At 36.5% G+C, this 21,810-nt stretch overlaps 2 protein-coding genes across 2 annotated transcripts; both read right to left on the bottom strand.

Moving 5' to 3' along the window:
* Positions 1-816: 816 nt before the first annotated feature.
* LOC145634284 (DNA mismatch repair protein MSH7-like) lies at positions 817-17,219 on the bottom strand. Its single transcript, XM_081685707.1, has 17 exons — positions 16,882-17,219; positions 15,593-16,139; positions 15,374-15,469; positions 15,226-15,281; positions 14,174-14,240; positions 13,235-13,330; positions 13,023-13,154; positions 12,897-12,930; positions 12,767-12,814; positions 12,020-12,219; positions 11,806-11,932; positions 11,437-11,714; positions 10,033-10,227; positions 9,273-9,680; positions 9,061-9,157; positions 2,181-2,308; positions 817-1,489 (listed from the first exon to the last, which is right to left on the bottom strand). Exons 1-17 carry the CDS (start codon positions 17,217-17,219, stop codon positions 1,013-1,015), a joined length of 3,324 nt encoding a protein of 1,107 aa, XP_081541833.1. The 3' UTR covers positions 817-1,012.
* An 850-nt stretch (positions 17,220-18,069) lies between these two features.
* LOC145635582 (FRIGIDA-like protein 4a) lies at positions 18,070-21,534 on the bottom strand. Its single transcript, XM_081686889.1, has 3 exons — positions 20,592-21,534; positions 19,044-19,219; positions 18,070-18,940 (listed from the first exon to the last, which is right to left on the bottom strand). Exons 1-3 carry the CDS (start codon positions 21,448-21,450, stop codon positions 18,299-18,301), a joined length of 1,677 nt encoding a protein of 558 aa, XP_081543015.1. The 5' UTR covers positions 21,451-21,534; the 3' UTR covers positions 18,070-18,298.
* Between the last annotated feature and the right edge of the window lie 276 nt (positions 21,535-21,810).

Raw genomic sequence — 21,810 nt, 5'->3', positions numbered from 1 at the left:
ATCAAGGAATTTTACCTAAAAATTCTCTTAGATATGCTTGTCATTAGCCACACGTTTAAAAGTTTAATTTTAATTTCTATGAATTTTTAATTATATAAAAAATTCAGAAAGAAAAGAATTGTTTGCCATTATCTGTTTTACATAACAATTACAAAGTATTAGAAAATAAACTAATAAAGTTTCTCAGACCTTTTATCTATTTTAAAATCCAGTGTGTACATGGGCACATGTTAAGTTATTATAATAAAAAAAAAAAATTAAAAAAATGATTAAAAAGGGAGTAAAATGAAAATCATGAGTCGAAAAGGGAAATTTTTAAACTTTTGCATTGTATTTTTATTATTTATTTTATAAGAATGAATTATACTGACAAATAATTCAAAATAATACCCTTTTTGGTATATTTAATGAATTTGTGAATAATAGGAACTCCAATGAAAACAAATTCTATAATCATGCATCAGTTAAACACCATTTGCGTATTTTCTTGAACACATAAGTGAAATAGATGTAAAGCAATTTATATTGCTAAAAAAAGCTCTGTAAAACCACAGTTGTCACTTAGTTATGTGGATGGATCGACAGATTATTTAAATTTATTTGTTGGTGTGCACACCATCAACATTGTTACAAAATTAAAATAAACAAAAAACACATCACAATTTTTTCGTGCGCTTAACAAATATCTAAATGTGTGAAAATGTCTAACATCATACCTGATACGAGTATAACAATTGAATGGTGTATCCGTGCTTTGTGGTGTAATCGCAAATCACAAGCGAAAAAGCTAAATTTACATGCACAAAATAAGAGAAATAGAGCAAGTAGCAAGCAACTATACATTAATAGCCTTTACACCAGAGTACATACACTTCTAAATCTTACACCAAACGGATTACAACTTTAGCTTACATACAAATTTTTACCTGGCAGAAGACCTAAATTAGCCCATAAAACCTAATGAGAACAACTCCTGAACCTCCTAATGGCTTATAAATTACAATGCATTGTTCTATAACGGAGCCGTAGAGTTCTTATATGAGATTTTTAGTTCATGCCATAAGCAAAACAGGGTATCATAAGTATCATCATCAAGATTACTGTCTTTGCAACATGCAAGAGAAAGTATGGATTTTAGCCATTGTTCATGGATGGTTGAGAACTCTGATCTTTGCTCGCTTGACTTGAAGCTCTTCCCTATCATTTCTTTCATTGCCTCAGCAGCAGTCGAAGCAGATTCTACTACTTGCTTGGGTATACCAGCCATAAGAGCCACTTGTAAGCCATAGCTTGAAGGACAAGCTCCAGTTGCAAGTCGGTAGAGAAACACCAAATCAAAGTCCTCTCCAGTGGAGGATCTTGGTTTCATAGCACAAGACATGTGTTGCAGAGAAACATGAGGATGGGACGCGAATTCCTTTGTTAACGGGTGGTAATGAGTGGCAAACAGCAAACGACAGTTCACCTTCTCAATTAGATGGCGAAACACCTGCAGAGAAGACCAGAAAGATTGACTTATCAAAGATACGTAACTATATTAAATTCTTGTTCTCAAAATAGACTAATTTCTGCCAACCTATATTATCAAGTAAAGCAGGACAAGACATTGATCACATATGACAAGCTACTATTCTCTTCCATGACAGACTTCAGAATTTCCATTACATGCAATTATTGATTTACCATTAAAGAAGACTCATTATACCCAGTTTGATCTCTGAAAATTATAAAAAGCTTTGTTGGTGGTATGAATCCATCTGTGTGGGTGCCAGTGTGTCACTGTGTCTTAAGCTGCAATACATATCAATCTCAGACATCCATTTGTTGTATAACAATTAACGTCAGCAGAAAAGACTCCCTTAGAACAACAGGCAAATCTATCAAATGTTCATTTAAACCATTAGGTTACTCCCAAGTTTTGACTTTCAGGAGCACATAGCTACCTATAGTCCACTAATTTTGGAACCTGAGTGATGTGGATCCACATGATATTAGCTACAGCAGTTAGCATATGCAAGTGATGCAATTGACATGGTATTTATTATGATACAACAAACTACTTAAGAAGCTTGGCACATCATGTGTTCATGTAGACCATTTAAAGCCAAGGCAGAATATTTCATTTTATGACCACTTACTAAAAATTGTGGTAGGAATTGAGAGTTTAAAGAGTTGCTTACAGCATATGCTATGGCGTATCCATCAAAAGTACTTGTTCCTCGACCTAGCTCATCAAGAAGGACAAGAGAATCCTGTGTTGCATTTTGGAGGACTGATGCTGTTTCAGCACACTCAATGTAAAATGTACCTGCAGATTATTTCAGCACGATTAAGTTTCAACCGTAAATTTTACAACTCAGTACCCTGAAACAAGATTATGCATATATGATAAACCAAAATAATGATATCACAGGGAGCTCAACCATTGAGAAGTATAACATGATATGCAGGAGCCTTGTCAAAATACAAAAGCTTTTTTATAACTCTTTAAGTAAAAGAGTTAATGTGACTGTTGTACATCTATATCAGGCAGTATTACACAGAAATGAATAGCAATAGCCAGGTTAAAGATGAGCAATGATTTTCTAGGCAAACCAGATAACTTCTCACAATAAAACAAATACAACATACCTAGAGCTGTCAATTCGGGTAAACGGGTTGGGTAAACTAGGGTCAGGTCAACTAGGGTCGGGTCAATTCAGATTAATTCCATAACCTATACGGGTCGGGTTTGGGTTGGGTCATGCTTGAGTCGAGTCACGTCGGATCATACTTCTTATCGGGTTTAGGTCGGGTTACATTCGGGTCAGGTGAACAATAGGTCGGGTTTAATTCGGGTTTTCACGGGTTAAAACGGGTTAGGGTAATTCTCGGGTTCGAGTCGGGTTCAGTTCAAGTCAATAATTTGCGGGTTAGAATCAGGTTGGGTCATTCTCGGATTGAGTCAGGTATAGTTCAGGTCAATAATTTGCGGGTTATAATCAGGTCGGGTCATTTTCAAGTCGGGTCATTCTCGGGTTCAAGTCGGGTTCGGTTCAAGTCAATAATTTGCGGGTTATAATCAGGTTGAGTCATTTCCAAGTCGGGACATTCTCGGAGTCAAGTCGGGTTATGTTCAAGCCAATAATTTCCGGGTTACAATCAGGTCGGATCATTTCCAAGTCAGGTCATATTCGGGTTCAACTAACTATAAATAGATAATTATCATTTTTATCAAGCTAATTAATTCCTTTGACTACAATATATATGGCAATATACTATGGACCGATAGTTTATCATTTAGGAAGATAATTATCTCCTTTGACCATACAACAAATATATACTATATTTAACTCTTAAATTTGAGGATGATGCTCCTTTGTTTTGCTGGCCTAGACCGACTTGGTCTCCCTAGACAAAATGCTTTGATCAACAATAATAAGGTGGTCTAAATTGCATTTAAGGTGATTTGAAATCGGGTCAAGAACAGTTTGGGTTGAATTCAGGTCGGGACAATAACAAGTCGTGTTGATTTTGAGTCGGGTTAGTAATAGGTCTGGTAAAATTCGGGTTGGGTCAATAACAAGTCGGGTTGAATTTAGGTCAGGCCAATAACGAGTCAGGTTGATTTCGGGTCGGGTTTGTAACAGGTTGGGTTAAATTTGGGTTGAGTTAGGAACGAGACGGGTTGAATTCAGGTCAAGTTAGTAACAAGACATTAAATTCGGGTTCTGATGGGTTAAAACTGGTTTGGGTCAATTTCGGTTCAAGTCAGGTTCTATGCAAGTTTATTAAATTGACCGTTGTAAACCGGCAAATCGGTACCAGTTGTAAACCGGTAAATTGGCCGTTTAAAAGAAAATTGAATGGTTCCACACACACAATTGGACTCCCGGAGGGTATTAGGGACCATGGTAAAAATTTCGGCAATTTTCATTTGCGAGCGAAAAAAGTCAAAAAAATTCCAAAATTGAAGGCCAAGATCCACGCTTTTTGGGAAATTTTGGAGGTTTTAGGGACCGGTGTCGAAAAGTCTTGAAATTCTAAGGGATACATCTCGGGTTTATATAATGTCGTTTGGAACGATATATGATCATTATTTGTTGTCATAAATGTTCGTGGTAGGCTTGAATTAATGAATCGATGCAAGTTGTAAACCGGTAAATTGGTCGTTTAATGACAAATTGGATGGTTCCACTTACCCAATTGGACTCCCGGAAGGAATTAGGGACCATGGTAAACATTTCGACAATTTTTATTTTCGGGCGAAAAAAATTCAAAAAATTTCAAAATTCAAGACTAATATCCACGCTTTTTAAGAAATTTTGCAGGTTTCGAAACCAGGTGTAGAAAAGTATTAATATTTTAGGGGATACATCTCAGGTCATATAATGTCGTTTGGAACCATATATGATATTATGATCATTATATGTGGTCATAAATGTTCGTAAAAGGCTTGAGTTAATGAACTCCGTGCAAGTTGTAAACCGGTAATTAAATTGGCCGTTAAAAGGCAAATTGGATGGTTCCACCATACCAATTGGACCCCCGGAGGGTATTAGAGACCATAGTAAACATTTTGGAAATTTTTATTTCCGGGCAAAAAAAAAATCAAAAACTTCGAAAATTGAAGACTAATATCCACGCTTTTTGATAAATTTTGGAGGTTTCGGGGCCCGGTGTCGAAAAGTCTTGAAATTTTAGGGGATACATTTCGGGGTCATATAATGCTGTTTGGAACCATATATGATCATTATTTGTTGTCATAGATGTTCGTGGTAGGCTTGAGTTTAGTACAACATGTAAACCGGTAAATTGGTCGTTTAAAGGCAAATTGGATGGTTTCACCCACCTAGTGGGACTCCCGGACGATATTTGGGACCATGATGAACATTTCAGCAATTTTTATTTCCGGACAAAATAAAAGTCAAAATTTTCAAAATTAAAGGCTAATATCCACGCTTTTTGAGAAATTTTGAATGATTCGAGGCCCGGTGTCAAAAAGTCTTGAAATTCCAGGGGATACATATCAAGGTCATTTAATGTCGTTTGGTACCATATATGATCATTATTTGTTGTCATAAATGTTCGTGGTAGGTTTGAATTAATGAAATCGATGCAAGTTATAAACCGGTAAACAAAGACAAATTAGATAGTTTCATCCACTAAATTGGACTCTCGAAGGTATTAGGGACCATGGTAAACATTTTGACAATTATTATTTTTGGGCTAAAACAAGTCTAAAAATTCCAAAATTAAAAGCTTTTGAGATTAAAGGGAATACATCTTGGGGTAAAAAAATATCGTTTGAAACCATATAATCACTATTTGTTGCCATAAATGTTCGTCGTAAGCTTGAGTTAATGAAATCGGTGCAAGTTGTAAACCGGTAAATTGGAAGTTTAAAGGCAAATTAGATGGTTCCACCAACCCAATTGGACTACCGAAGAGTATTAGGCCGGGTTTGAACCGGTGCCAAATTCATTTTTTCACGTAGTGATAATGCCGTTTGGAACCATATATGATAAGTATAGTTGTCATAAATATTCGTGGTAAGCTTGAGTTAATAAAATCGGTGCAAGTTGTAAACCTGTAAATAGGCCGTTTAAAGGCAAATTGGATGGTTCCACCCACATAATTGGACTCTCGGAGGGTATTAGGGACCATGGTAAACATTTTGACAATTTTTTATTTACGGGCGAAAAAAGTCAAAAAATTCAAAAATTGAAGGCTAATATCCACGCTTTTTGAGAAATTTTGGAGTATTCGGGTTTTGGTGTCTAAAAGTCTCGAAATTTTAGGGAATACATCTCGGGGTCATATAATGTTGTTTGGAACCACAGGTGATCGTAATTTGTTGTCATAAATGTTCGTTGTAGGCTTAAGTTAATGAAATCGGTGCAAGTTGTAAACCGGTAAATTGGTCATTTAAAGGCAAATTGGATGGTTCCACCCACCCAATTGAACCCCCAAAGGGTATTAGGGACCATAGTAAACATTTTGGCAAATTTTTTTTCGGGAAAAAAAGTCAAAAAATTCCTAAATTAAAGGCTAATATCCACGCTTTTTGAGAAATTTCGAAGGTTTTGGGGCGAAAAGAAATAAGATTTTATTAGATACATCTCGGGGTCATATAATGACGTTTGAAACCATAAATGACCAGTATATGTTGTCATAAATGTTCGTGGTAGCTTAGGCTTGAATTAATGAAATAAGTGCAAGTTGTAAACCGGTAAATTGGCCGTTTAAATGCAAATTGGATGGTTCCACACACCAAATTGGACTACTAGAGGGTATTCGGAACCATGGTAAACATTTCGGTAATTTTTATTTTCGGGCGAAAAAAGTCAAAAAATTCAAAAATTAAAGGCTAATATCCACGCTTTTTGAGAAATTTTTGAGGTTTCGGGGCCCGGTGTCGAAAAGATTTGAGATTTTAGGGGATACATCTCGGGGTCATATAATACTGTTTCAAACCATATATGATCATTATATGTTGTCATAAATGTTCGTGGTGGCTTGAATTAATGAAATCGGTGCAATTTGTAAACCGATAAATTGGCCGTTTAAAGGCAAATTGAATGGTTCCACCTATCCAATTTGACTCCCGAGGGATATTAGGGACCGTGGTAAACATTTCGGCAATTTTTATTTACAGGCGAAAAAAAGTCTAAAAATTCCAAAATTGAAGGCTAATATCCACTTTTTTGAGAAATTTTGGAGTTTTTGGGACTCGGTATCGAAAAGACTTGATATTTTAGGGAATATATCTCGGAATCATATAATGTCGTTTGGAATCATTTATGATCATTATTTGTTGTCATAAATGTTCTTGGTAGGCTTGAGTTAAATGAAATCGGTGCAAGTTGTAAACCGGTAAATTCACCATTTTAAAGCAAATTGGATGGTTCCGCCCAACTAATTGGACTCCTGGAGGATATTAGGGACCATGGTAAACATTTCGGAAATTCTTATTTACATGCGAAAATAAAGTAAAAAAATTCCAAAATTTAAGGCTAATATCCACACTTTCTGAGAAATTTTGGAGGTTTCGAGGCCTGGTGTCGAAAATCCTTGAAATTTTAGGGGATACATTTCGGGGTCATATAATGTCGTTTGAAACCATATATGATCATTATATGTTGTCATATATGTTCGTAGTAGGCTTGAGTTAATTTAATCGGTACAAGTTGTAAGCCGGTAAATTGGTCGTTTAAAGGCAAATAAGATGGTTCCACCCACCCAATTGGACCCATGGAGGGTACTTGGGACCATGGTAAATATTTCGACAATTTTTATTACCGGACGAAGAAAAGTAAAAAAATTCCAAAATTGAAAGCTAATATTCACGTTTTTTAAGAATTTAAAATGTTTCGGGGCCTGGTGTCGAAAAACTTTTAGATTTTAGGAGATACATCTCGGGGTCATATAATGCCGTTTGGAACCATACATGATCATTATATACTGTCATAAATGTTTGTGGTAGGCTTGAGTTAATGAAAACGGCGCAATTTGTAAACCAGTAAATTGGTCGTTTAAAGGCAAATTGGATGGTTCCACCTACCTAATTAGACTCCAGGAAGGTATTAGAGACCATGGTAAAAATTTCGGCAATTTTAATTTCCGGGGGAAAAAAAATCAAAAAATTCAAAAAATGAAGGCTATATCCACGTTTATTGAGAATTTTTGGAGTCTTCGGGGCCTAGTGTCGAAAAAGTCTTGAAATTCTAAGGAATATATCTCGGGGTCATATAATGTCGTTTGGAACCATATTATTTAATGTAATAAAAGTTCGTGGTAGTCTTGATTAATGAAATCAGTGTAAGTTGTAAACCGGTAAATTGGTCGTTTAAAGGCAAATTTGATGGTTCCATCCACCCTATTGGGCTCTCGGAGGGTATTTATGACCATGGTAAACATTTCGGCAATTTTTATATTTGGGCGAAAAAAAGTCAAAAATTTCCAAAATTGAAATTTTGAAAAATTTTCCAAGATATATCCACGCTTTTTGAAAAATTTTGGAGGTTTCGGGGCCCGGAGTCGAAAAGTCTTGAAATTGTAGGGGATATATCTTGGGGTCATATAATGCCGTTTGGAACCATATATGATCTTTATTTGTTATTATAAATGTTCGTGGTAGGCTTGAGGATGATGCTCCTTTATTTTGCTGGCTGGACCGACTTGGTCTCCCTAGACAAAATGCTTTGATCAACAATAACAAGGTAGTTTAAATTGCATTTAAGGTGATTTGAAATCGGGTCAGGAACAATTTGGGTTGAATTTAGGTCGGGTCAATAACAAGTCGTGTTGATTTTGAGTCGGGTTAGTAATCAAACGGGTTGAATTTTTGGGTTGGGTTAGTAATAGGTTTGGTAAAATTCGAGTCGGGTTTATAACAACTCGGGTTGAATTTGGGTCAGGTCAATAACAAGTCGGGTTGATTTCGGGTCGTGTTTGTAACAGGTTAGGTTAAATTCGGGTCGAGTTAGGAACGGGTCGGGTTGAATTCAGGTTAGGTTAGTAACAAGTCGGGTTAAATTCGAGTTTTGACGGGTTAAAACGGGTTTGGGTCAAATTCGGTTCAAGTCGGGTATGGTTTAGGTCAATAATTTACGGGTTACATTCGTGTCATCTCCATGTCTGTTCATGTTCGGGTTCGGGTCTCACATACTCGGGTCAACTCGGGTCTAGGGTTGGTTTCAGGTCGGGTTTGGGTAACCATTTTTTCGGGTTCAGATGGGTCAATTAATAAACGGGTTTGAGTCGGTATTTCGGGTCAGGTTAACTTTTGACAGCTCTAAACATACCTATAATATTAATATAAAGGAAAGTTCATATTATGTCAGTGACAAAGCACAGAAGCCAGTAGTAGAGTGCATTGTTTGAGGTTTGGATGCACTATCTTCTTAGCAGTCCATAATTGATCAAGACAAGAAGACAGACAATGTAGCTACAAGCAACTTCTTCCTGGGCTGAAGGCTTATGACTTGGACCATTAAATGGCAATCCAATCAACTTATATCTAATTGCATCAGAGACTAAATCAAGAAAATCAGTGGGAAAAGCTGTCATGAAACTTACTTTCACCGGTCATAATCCGATCAGTTGCACCAAGCCTTGTGAAAATAATGTCAGCAACTGATAGAGAACACGTCTCACATGGAACATAGCATCCGAGCTGAATGAAAATATAAGCAACAAAATTAGAAATATGTGACAATTTAGTACTTCAATACAATAGTTGGACAGGCAGTCCTTTATTAAACCAAAAATAATTAAAAGTATATAAGAACCTGTGCCAATATAACAGCTAGACAGGCAGCACGCAAGAGTGTGGATTTGCCCCCCATGTTTGGTCCAGTCAACAGCAAAGTCCGCGGAAGATGGCCATTTGTATCCTTACCCAGAACTATGTCATTTGGCACAGGCAACCCACTTTCTCTTAGGGCAAATGGATGCCACAATCCTTTGAACTTCAATGTAGGTCCTTCATTATTTTGGCAAACAATAGAAGTTGACTGGGGTAATATAGAAGGTCGACACATAGATCCACTTGAATCAATAGCAATGGCGGCGAAAGATCTTAAGACATCTATGCAACAAAGAGCAAATATTACTTTAGACCATTGACTAGCTTTTTCAACAAACAGCTCAATCAAAATAGAAAGTGTCTCCGCATCAGCTTCTGTCGCATCATGATCCTGAAATGTTAGACAAACTTTTAGTTAATATATAAAAAAAATACATTAAAAAAAAATTAGATTTCAGCCTTTCAGGCATGTGGACAAGAAATATGATGAGAATAGGTTGTTCTGATTTCCTGAGGAAATATAGCAGTAAAGGTGACTTATTCTACTAAATGTATGATGATAGCATGGTTATTGGAAAGGAGGCCTCTACTGTATCTTTGGTGCATAACATGACAAAAAGGAAGGGGGATTTCTAAGATTAGAAAAAACAGAAAGCTTTTTAGATCATTCCTGTTTTCGTATCTCAAGCACCTAATGCAGAATTTTCTAAAACCCAATATGCACCAATCTGAAAGAAACTGACCTGATACTTGGGAAAGTCACTATCTATAGCCGCTTCAAACTGGCTAAGAAACTCACTAAGCGCATTTTGCTCACTAAGTTGGGGTAGGTCCATTATTTTCGATAGCCGTGACATGAGATGCTCTTCATTGTATAGCACATTCATTAAGTCCATCCCAATCCGCAAACCTTTAACAATCAGTCCAAATACTTTCACCTGCAGCATATCAAACATAAAGCTTCTATATATTGTAATTTCTCTGCAAAAAGGCAGCAACACATGATAAATAATACTTCATAATTGAATAGCCAAGAGGCCCAAAACACAATTTCAAGGAACTTAATGATGTACTTTGCCATTTCAGCAATGTGGTAAGACACAAGCTAACCATGTATAGGATAAGATTGAATCCTTCTTTTAAGATTTTGTTTGGTGCATTAAAAAAAAAAAAAAAAAAAATTACAATTTTTAAGAAGGAGCTTATGGTAGAGAATCTTCTCTTAACTCATCAGAGAGTTCATAAATAAGGTCACCTTTCTCAATTAACACATCTAGCTCCCTAGAATGCCTAGGGTCTTAATTTGTGGTAAATGCATTGGATAGCAAGCTGAGTCAACTAGCAACATATAACAAGCACAAACTTCTAATGCAAATATTTAAACAAAACAATGACCATAGTGAAGCACTCCAGATTCCATAAAAACTACAAAAATTGGTGACATGAGCAATGGAGTCTGTAACAAATTGACTGAATTATGTGTTAAACTTTATAAATGAAACTTTTAATTTTTCAGGAAAACATCAACTTGATTTCACAAGCTACCTAATCAATCCTTCCACTAGCAAGCAGCGAAGCTAAAATACATGATTACACACAATAAGCCAATTAATTATACAAAAATATCTACATTTCTATATAGACTACAAATATCAGGACAGAAGGTTCAGAGCCCTCACATCTTCACAAAAATTCAGCACTTTAAAATATTTCAGTCATATGACATGGCTATGTCACTTGTACTAGGGTATAATGTTGACCACAAGTTCTCATGTTGGACACAGGCAGTGTACAGGTAACTGACACAACTATTCACAATCTCAGCCCCAAATAAGTGTCAAATTGCACATACCCTTGTATGAGTGCCAAAACCAACTACGTACTTGAGGTGAAATAAAGAGCACAAGTAACATAGACATCTGGTGAATTGAAAATCCTTCTTCATATCCGTCATGACATTGTTAGTTAATTCTACATGTTATGTAATATTGTACTTATTTTTGCCTGATAAAAGCATCAACACAGACAAATCAACAGAGTTGTTGAATAAATAAGGTTGGTTAACTCAGTTTCACAAAGCGAGAGGTCTCAAAATGCAGGAATACAATTGAGACAGTGCAGAAGAAACAACATAGAAGCGGCCTTACCCTTTGTTTCAATGTTTTCTTTCCTACCAAGGGCAACGTGAGTATAGCTTGTGAATGAACCATAGCTTTAACCTTGCCAAGCAACCTTTCCAGGTCTGGAATCTTGCGCAAATATTGTGCTATGATTAACATGATTTCAGAACGCATAATTAAGGCCTCAACAACATTCAGCCGATTATTGATTTCATCAATGTCTTTTAGTGGATGACAAATCCAGCTCCTCAGAAGTCGTTTCCCAGAAGGGGTTATACAGTTGTCAAGATATTTGAATAATGTACCTGAAATCAAAATAATTAAACTCTTAATATACACATTGAAGCAGCATGATATTGTTAATTGTTTTAATACATTCAAGTTCCAGAGGACCACCAGCTGAACCACCATCAGCATTGTTCTGAAAAACCTCAAGATTAATAAGTGTCTGCCCATCCATTCTGAGGCAACCTCTATATACTTGGTATGGCAACACAGCTCCATAGCATAAAACGTCATCCAACTATAAAAGGAAGCAGCAAGGATTGTAAAAGATGCTGACAAAATTGTACTATAACAAACAAATTAAACAGTAAAGTAGTAAACATACCATCAACCTTGATAAATGATCAATGAGACCGCCCAAAGCACACAAGGTAAATTCATGATTTGTTACACCATCAAGCAGATGATCCCAGAGGTTGCCAGAATCTTTGAAGTATTTCTTTGTCTGGATCACAGCCTTCACTTCTGCGGCTTCCAAGAAACCATTAACTGGAAGCATGGGTGTAATTTGTACACCCATGGAACCTGAAACCATTAATAAATTAAGGGATACTCCACAATAAAAGTATTGGACATCACTGTTAAAGTGATAAACAAATAGCCAAAATATAAGTGTTTGCTACATCTTTGACACCCTGACTCAGTATCCTGCCATAATGAGGAGTAAGACTGCAACAGAGCTGAGCCAGTTCAGTGAGGCCCCTCGGTAATCAACTCAGTAGCATTCTTACTCTAGCCGCAAAAAACAAAGGTCAAGGATAGTTCCTATTTAGCTTTGATTCAAATTAAATGTTTAGTGGGGAAAAGTACATGTGAGCATTACAGATTCCTGGCCATTATATTGGTGAAACAAAGAAAAAAATTATAACTACTTATCACATGCTTTGACTATACAACCTTTCTCAGAATATATACATATGACTAGTCGCTTATGATATTGACAAACAAACTTTATCTCCAAGAGAGCTAGTACAGAAAATATAGCAATTAATGCTGAAAAGGAAAGTCTGATATAAAATCAAGAATTATCTGAAAGCAATCTACTCTAAATCTACAAGATCAGTAGAAAAACCTGTAGATGAGTACTTTTTAAGCACTTTTTGAGCTTCTCTTGATAATCCTGTAAAAGAATTCACAGGTGAGGGAGGAAAAGAAAATTCATAAAAGTATGCTGACGGATACAATCACAAAATAATGTTTACCTCTACTTTCATAAATAATTTCCTTCGGTGAAACCTAGAATCAAAAAATTAGAATATTAAAGTTAAATCTCAATTGCACGAGCCACACATTCATAAGAGTATTTATCATGAAATTCAAGATCGTACTTGCATCAACAAGGCCATCAGAGCAGCACAGGATGCATCATCACTGACAGAACCAATCCAAATCTTCAATGCAGCACAATCAACAAAAGCAAACCCATATACTGAAGTACCACCATCCACCCCACAAGATCCCTGCAGTATTTCAAAATAAAATGATATAAAATCTGCAACAAGAAGAGTGAATTAAATTAGTTGACTTCAAATCGACAAACCTCCTTTATTGCCAGAAGATGGACAGCATCAGGGCCGATGGTTTCATCAGCTGCTGTTGATGGTGTGATCACATTGACTAACTTTCTAGGGATAACCTGAAAACCATGATTGTAGTTATTTAAGGATATAATTGTCACGACAAGTCGACAAACTAAAACTAAAAGAGACATTAGAATGTTCTGCAATAATAAAGAGAAGTGGGCATCAACATTTCAAGCAAAAGCTCTTGAATGAATTGTCTTAGGTATTCCAGTTAGTGAACCCTCCTCTACATGGCCTTTTTTAGTGGTATTCATGCTTTATTCCAGTCACCAAACAAGATTCCTGTTTAACATATGATGAAATGATGATTATGACACAGGCGGAAAGCAGAACATTAGAGGTGCAAACCTGATCTCTGCACTTGCTATACTAATCACTTCTCTTACAAGCCCAGTTTCAAGAACCAAAAGTAGTGTGAGGAGGAAATAATAAGATAGATGGATCCATAAAAATAGCAGTATCCCTTATACTTCCATGATGCTATTGAACTGAACCATGAACACAGTTAATAAAGTTGATCGCCCGTATCCAATAAATTGCATTACTACTGTATGACACGGATGAGGTCGTAAAAAGTTCAAAGAAATTAATGTTCCCCGTCTAGCAAAGCTATCTATGGGAAAAAAATTATCAAGTATTTGTTTCACACAAAGCCACATATTCCTTGCCAGTTTTCTTGTGACCTGTGTGCTGTTAAACAAAAATAAATTAACTTGACTCGTCTTAATAATCTTCATGCACCAAACTGCTTGTCTTTTGGGTAGGCAAGATGAATTTCATCAAGAGAAGTCTTTGGATAATATATGAGGTTGGAAAGATAGAAACCAAAGTCCAAACACAGATAATGTCATAGATAACACAACTTTAAACCTTAAGACAGGCCCGAGAGGACTTACAGCATTAACACCCCTTGCTTTAACTTGATCAGATGTCTCTAGCTGCTCTATTCGCCCAACTTTATACCTTGAATGACAAATTTTCAAATCTCAAATATAAGTAACACAAACAAGCAATTTACACAAAAGTGAAATGTTTACATATGCCTTCACAAAAGCATGTGATTATGTAAAGGAAAGAAATGGTTTGTTCACATGAGCAATCCAAAGTCCAGAACTATGGATGTTCTACACAAGAGAAACTTTCTACACAAAGAAAGTCTTGAATTGAAAGGTGATGGATAACAAGTCTATTGATAAAAATAAATTAAAAAATAAATAATAAATGAAGAATTGAACAAACCAAACAATAGAAAGCAAGAAGCTAATTGGGCTGAATACTTTAGTACTCCCTCCATTCCTTAATGTTAAACCTTATTTGATTGTTTATAGCTTAAATTACGTATTACTAAAAATATTAAATAAAAATAATAATTAGATATCATGAAACTAAATGCTATGATGAATATAAAAAGAGATAAGATTCATCAAAATATATTTTTTTATTCCTTATAGATTAATGCAAATATGTGGTCAACAATTTTAAACATTGACTCTCAAAGCACGTGGAGCAAACATCAAAGGATGGAGAGAGTATCAGATTGTTATAGCAAATTACATTGTTCTTTTGTAGACTAGGAAAAAATAATACTTGAACAAACAAATAAACAAAAAGCCTCTAACGTTTTCTCAAAGAATTCAATATGAACCAAAATCCAAGATAATGTAGAAGAGGAAGAGATAACTCGAAAAAATAATCACAAATCTATTGCAATTTGCCACTCAACATAAGGAAAATAGTAGTTATATGCAGACTCACACACATTTCAAAGAAAAATGCTTAAAAACCAGATAAAAGGCATGCAATAAAATCATACATCAAAAGGTATATATTTACCTTTTTGCAGCTTCACCAATAAAAATCATACATAATTAAAACAGAATAAGCAACATTTACGATTTATACACAAACAGGATGGAAATAGAAATAAGTTATGCTAAGATTTCCCTACCCTCGAGCTACCAACTTCTGCACGGCATCATCAATGCCACTTTCAGAAATACCAACCTGAACAGAGTCGACAAATAAATGTCACAAATTGACTAAAGCCGCTAAACCAAGAATTTGCAGCTAACAAATAGTATAAGAGCCAAATATACCTGTCTACATTTCCCCACACCACTATTGGTCAGTTTCCAATCCAGTTCCTTGTGCCCTATGTCAGCATCTAGCTCATATAGTTCGTAGAATTTTCCCTACATTGTGCAGTATATTAGCCAGTAATTTCAAAAGAGAGAACTTTAACATTGTAATACAAACAAATTTGTGTTATTAACCTACACACTATCGGAGAAAATCCAGTTAAAACTGGAACATACCACTTTAAAGAAGAGCAGCACATCCATGTATTGACATTTCACATTCCAGTACTGTTTCTGTGACGCTGACATTTTCTTTAAGACGTCAGGTGGTATATATAGTGTCCTTTTATCATAAAGAGGATCACTAGGCCTTCTTCCATTTGCATCCCTAATCTTTGAAGGATGGAGCCACTCAAACTTACTAGCTACTTCTGAAACCTCCTGAGGACTCTTGTTTACTGGTTTTGTATTTTCAGCAAATTTCACTCTTTTGCTAGAGTTCAACAAGTTGAAATCACTTATATTGCCAAAATTAGTGCAATCCTCTTGAATTCGCTTTAGGCGTGGAACAAAGGGCCGGCCCAATGGGGTATCTGGTTCAAGATTAATGACCTCACAGTTGCTTTTCACTGAATAGTCCTTGTTAAGCGCCCCATTAGAATTCTTTTCAGGAACCTTACAAGAGCCAGATTCCTTGGGCACTTTGTTGCATTCATTAAACATATCAAACATCGAGCAAACAACCGATGATCCACCTTTGTCTTGGTTCCTGCAAGGGTCACAACTCAAATGAATATATTGCAAGTACATGATAGGCTAAATCAAAAACTCGAGTAATGGTACAGTAACTAAAGACGGTCTGCAAATCACAAGGCAGAAAACTGTAACATTCCACATTTCGATGTAACATACTTGAGCTACTGAGAGCATAGACTCGGAATGGCCAAGTCTTTCTGTCTTTCATCAAACAAAAGTTTAACAATAACAAATACCTTCTAGATTTCGGTTTTAAAACATACCATTTTAATCATCCGACTTGCTTTTGGAATCGACAATTCACATAATACATTTAAATTTCCATCCTTCACTGAAGAGTATGATTAAACACAACACAAATGAAGCCAGACAATTTGAATGAGATGAAGTAATTCACCAGGTCCTATCAATTGTCAAAATCCTTCAATGGGCTCATTCTAAACACCCAAACAATTGAAAAAAAAACATGTCAAAGCAATTTACAAAGCTAGAACCTATAAAGCACCAATATAATAACAATTGAATCAAAAAAATAATAATAAAAAATAAAAAAAAATAAAAAAAAATTACAATTACAGAATAATTCCAAACAGCACATCCGCAAATTATCCTTATTTCCAACACTAACACTAGAATTACCTAATTCATCCATTCTCATTACACAGCAATTTCAATCAAATTCATCTAAACAATTAAAATTGAACGAAAACAACAGAAACATCAAAATAAAAACCCTAGAAATGCGAGGTTTAAGTAGAAAAACAACGAACCGCTGAGAATTTTTGTCAACTGGATCAATCTTAGCAAATTTATGCAAAATACTAGAGAAAACGGAAGATTTCTTATTGTCAGTAGGAGTTAAATCATCAAATTGAACTTGACGAGGAACTTTCTCGGGAGGAGTGTCAGTTCCTCGGATTTCTTCAAGTTGAGAAATAGTTGATGCCGAAGCAGTGTTGTTAGGTTTCTTAGGACCGCCATTGAAGCTCGGCTGAGAAGGGAGGCTGTGGCGGTTTCCGGCGGCGTTGATCTTATCGCCGGCGGTGGAGTTGCGGTTTACCGGCGAGGGTTTTTGGAAGAAGGAGAGGATTGACCTTTGTCGTTGCATTTTGAGGAGAGAGAAAGAGAAGAAAGGTGGGAAAGTAGAAGAAACCTGAGGGTCAGAATTTAAGTAGTCACCATTGTTCGCCAGAATTTTGCAGGAAGTTTTTTTGGCGCCATTTTTATGCCACGCTTAATTTGGAATTTGGATTGCCCCCTTGCCCTAATTTTACTTGGCTTCTTCCTAATTTTTTAAGTGAGTAATGAATTAATGATATACAAAATTACGAATAGAATGTGCTTCATAGTTTAGATGATTGTGCCTTATACATAAACTTCATAGTTTAAACGATTGCACCTATAAAATACTCCCTCCATCTCAGAATAATTGACACGTTAAAACTTTTTTCATTATTCATATATTAACTTGATTTTATCCTGGCCTCCTGGGACAAAGGGAATAGCATGTAATTTTAAAATATTTTGCAACTTATTATGTCATATACTCATATACAATTAAGAACCTTGAGATTTGTGGTTGAGAAGTTCTTGTTAATTTTAGCCCTCAATCATAATCGTAAAAGAGAAAATCCCCCAAAATGTACAAAAGAAACAAAGGTGAGGGATAGAGTAGGTGACCCATTATCCAACAATTACAGGCCTGTTCTCATTAACTGATTTCAGCTGAACTGAACTGAAATGAATATTTCATAAGAGAATGAAATTGGGAGCTGAACTGAGCTCAACTGAACTGAATTGAATTTCAACGTATGAGAACAGGCATTAACTTGGTCTTCCTCTCGTATCATCTTATCTTTGAATACCTAAGATTGGCATGGGGTCAAAGACCTTAGCACAGGCACAGGCATGCAGGCAGGCAACAAGAAAAGGATTAGACTTGAAAAAAAAAAAAAAAAAAAAAAAAAAAAACATATATTTTAAAGCAAGGATTAGCCTTGAAAAAAAGGCAGTCCAAACTTCTTTGTACTTCCTTTCTTAAATAAAAATTTATACAACTCCAAAAGTAGAGAGAATGTACAACTTCCACCTACTGGACTAAAATGTATAGTGTAAACTAATAAACTATACTCTATGCTAGTACTAACTTAGGATCAGCATGTCTACTCCTAGTACTGGATATTATTTTCAGTAAGGAGGCTGATAAGTAGATGTCGGGGTGGCACCATAATCATATGTTCCATACGCACTCTGTAATCCATAAGAACCGACAAGCCGTGGCCCAACACTAGGACTAGGAGCACTGCCACCAGCTACTCCATACTGTTGTTGAGCAACCTGGTCAGCAGTTGGAGCAAGAGAAGCACCATACCTCTGATCGTAAGTGGTTGCAGTGAGTGCTGGATCATAGGCAGTCTGATTCGGTAAACTTGCCCCATAAGTTGATGCAGTGAGACCTGGATCATAGGCAGCCTGACCAGACAAACTGTAGTGGCCCAGATATCTTGATACTGGGCTAAGAGCCGGTGAACGTGAGACTGCCTCACGCTGACCATAGGTTGGGTGTGGACTCGGAAATTTTTGCATTTTTGCAGGACGTGGAGGCGGTGCACCTCTGCTCCGAGGGGGGCCCCCACTGCTGTGAGGTCTTTTGTTAGAAGATTTGGAGCTGTTGGATGCAGAACTTTTTTTCTTATCAGACTTTGCTTTCTCCAGCAAAGAAAGCCGCTTCTTCAAGCTATTAACAGAAAATTCAGCCTCAAGCTTATGGTCTTCAACACATCTGATGATAGACCTGATGTAATTCATCTCAAAAGTGTTGGCTTCATCCTGAGAAGTCAAGCAATATCTGTAGTCAGAACCAGAATTGCAAAAATAATAACAAGGAAATCCAACAAAAAGGAAAAAACAAGAATCGTCCAAATTAGCTTACAGTTGCACCAGCGTTATGGTTGCCTTTCTTCAATATTTCTGTGGTTTTCTTTTTGACATGGCGCAAAGAAGACTTGAGAAGGGACACAGGCTGGTACTTTTCAATTAAGCCAGACTCAGAAACGAAATATACTGCTTCAACTTCCTTTTCATTTTTTACCAACTGATCAATCAAACCTGTGAGAAGAAAATTTTCTTATGAAATTTACAAGATGCAACTTATTTCATATGGCTTATCACGGGTAGCAGGAATGTAGTATACATGCACCAATGAAACAATCATGAAATGGTGCTGCAGCAGTGCTAAAACAACTTTAAATGATACAGACATGTCAACAAGAGTCAATTTTTACATGGTTTAACCAAATCAGTTAAGGGCGTCATTGCAAATATGATCAAGTCACAGACATCAAAGGAAAGCAAGACAAGAGTCAACCCCATTAGAGAAACTGGCAAAAAAAAAAAAAAACAAAAAAAAACCAAACCAAAACAAACAAAAAAAAAACGTATTATGAAACCAATAGGCTTCAGCATTGTTACGTTGAATAATCTCCAGCTTAATATCGAACAATCTCATTACCTATAGCCAATAAGCCAAACAACCAAATTGGTATAAAAGGTAGCACCTCTTTGACACATTGGTATAAAAGTTGCCAATTGTGACAGATGAGTATAAAACTTAGCTTCGTGTGACAAATGATTATAAAAATTAACTTCGTGAGATAACTCATATTTCTCAATAGAGGGGGCACGTAAGGTATGTTTTAGTTTATGCTGTCAATTGATTCAAATTAGCAATACTGAATAGTCAAGAAAAGAGATGAGTATATATGCTCAAACCTTTGTCTAGTCAACAGATCGTCAAACCTTTCCATTTTGATAGAATATATATACTTCTTGGCAGATGGGATCTAGCAGCTATGATGATTAAAAGGAGTGATTTCTATAATAATTATGATAGAATATAGACTGGCTCAAGTGTTTCTAACAATGCAATTAAATCATTTTCGCTCTTCACAACTTACCTAGAAACTTAATTAAGCAGCAGCAGCAGCAGCAGCTTTAACATTTTACAGCATGATCAGTCTGTAAATCAATTCCATAGCTTCCAATTCCAAACACTTAAACTCTTAAATCACTCAAAAACTCCGTTCTAACCAAACAATATTCGGTGTCACAAAGAACAAGACTTTCCTCAACTCAATATATAAAAACACTACCAGAGTACCAGTTAAGAACACACCCTACATTCCTCTTCCAATTCTTCTTCCCTTAATCCCTTATACAAATACCAACTGCATAAATCGCCATGAATTTCAGCTCTCGGTTAACATAAAGACCTATCCTTGACACAACAAACTAATTTGATAACATCACACAATTTCTCAGACAAGATAGGTTCATGCAATAAAAATGCAATAGTTACACTAATTTCAGCATTCTGCCTAATTGTCAATCAAAATTATCACTCTATACACAATAAAAGTTAAGAAACAACATAATTTAAGACATACAATTAAACAAACTCCTCTAAAGTAAGAAGACAAACCTGCAATTTGATCACCAAAAATGGGAACAGCAAGCTTAGCCATATCTCTCCTAGCAGCAAACTCCACCACCATATTCCTGTAAAACTCTTCCTCAAAAATCTCCTTCAATCCAAACCCCACCACAATCTGCAGAAACATCGCCGCCTCGGCCGAGCCCATACCGCCTTCCTCACCGCCAACCTTCTCCGTTTTCTCTCTCCAACCTCTTACCACCTCCTCCGCTTCCTCCACCGTCTTCCTCGCAAAATCAACCCCAACAATCTTCTTCTTCTTCTTCAACTCCTCTGCCGGAAACAACCCCGTCACCACCACCCCACACGCCCACCGCTTGTCCGCCATTCCTCGCATTCCCGCTTCCTTCGCCGCCAGAAACTCCTTCACCGCTTCTAGAACCATCCTCTCAGGGTCCACACACTCCTTCAACGCCTCCCTCATTTCCCACCTCAACGACGCCGTTTCCTTCCTCTTACCCACCACAAACCTCAGCAAATTACTATGGTCCATCCTTCTACACAACGACCTCAGAACCTCCGACAATGGCGCGGATTCATCTAGAGGTTTCTCGACCTCGGCAATGGCGGATTGCTTCTTAGACTCAATTTCTGAGGAGAGAGAAATCAACCGTTCTGGGATTGAAGTTTCGCGATCATGGAGGTCTTGGAGAGATTTCTGGTGGGTTGAATCGAGATTTTGGAGGTTTGATTCTAGGGTTAGGGTTTTGGAATCGATTGATTGTTGGAGATTGGTGAAATGGGAAGTTAGGGCTTTGTAAAGGTCGGTGGATTTGGAGAGGAGAGCTTTCTGAGCTTCGAGATTTTCGAAGATGTTATGGACTTTGTTAGCTGTTGTTGCCGCCATTGATGGTGGAAGGAGGAGAGAGAAAGAAAGAAATTCGGTGGAGAAGAGAAGGTGACAATCTGATAAATTATGCGAGGGAAAAATGTTGAAGATGATATTTTATGGTAATGGGCCCGTACTTCCAAGGAGAATATTGGGCTAAACGGCCCATTAATATCCTACCATAGTCCAGCCCATTCTAGTTATCTACAGTCTCCTTATTGTACTCCCTTTGTCCTTTTGCCTCATAGGCTCATTGAATAATTGTCATATTTTGGATCAAATTATATAAAGTTTCACCATAAATTACCTGTTTAATTGTCTGTCAATAGTAATAAAACCTTTTTCTGATCCATTTTATGTTGATTAGTTTGTTCATGG

The sequence above is a fragment of the Chenopodium album genome, chromosome 6, assembly GCF_948465745.1.
Source record: "Chenopodium album chromosome 6, dcCheAlbu1.1, whole genome shotgun sequence".
Classification (NCBI taxonomy): Eukaryota; Viridiplantae; Streptophyta; class Magnoliopsida; order Caryophyllales; family Amaranthaceae; genus Chenopodium; species Chenopodium album.
This window is presented reverse-complemented; position numbering and strand designations above follow the sequence as displayed.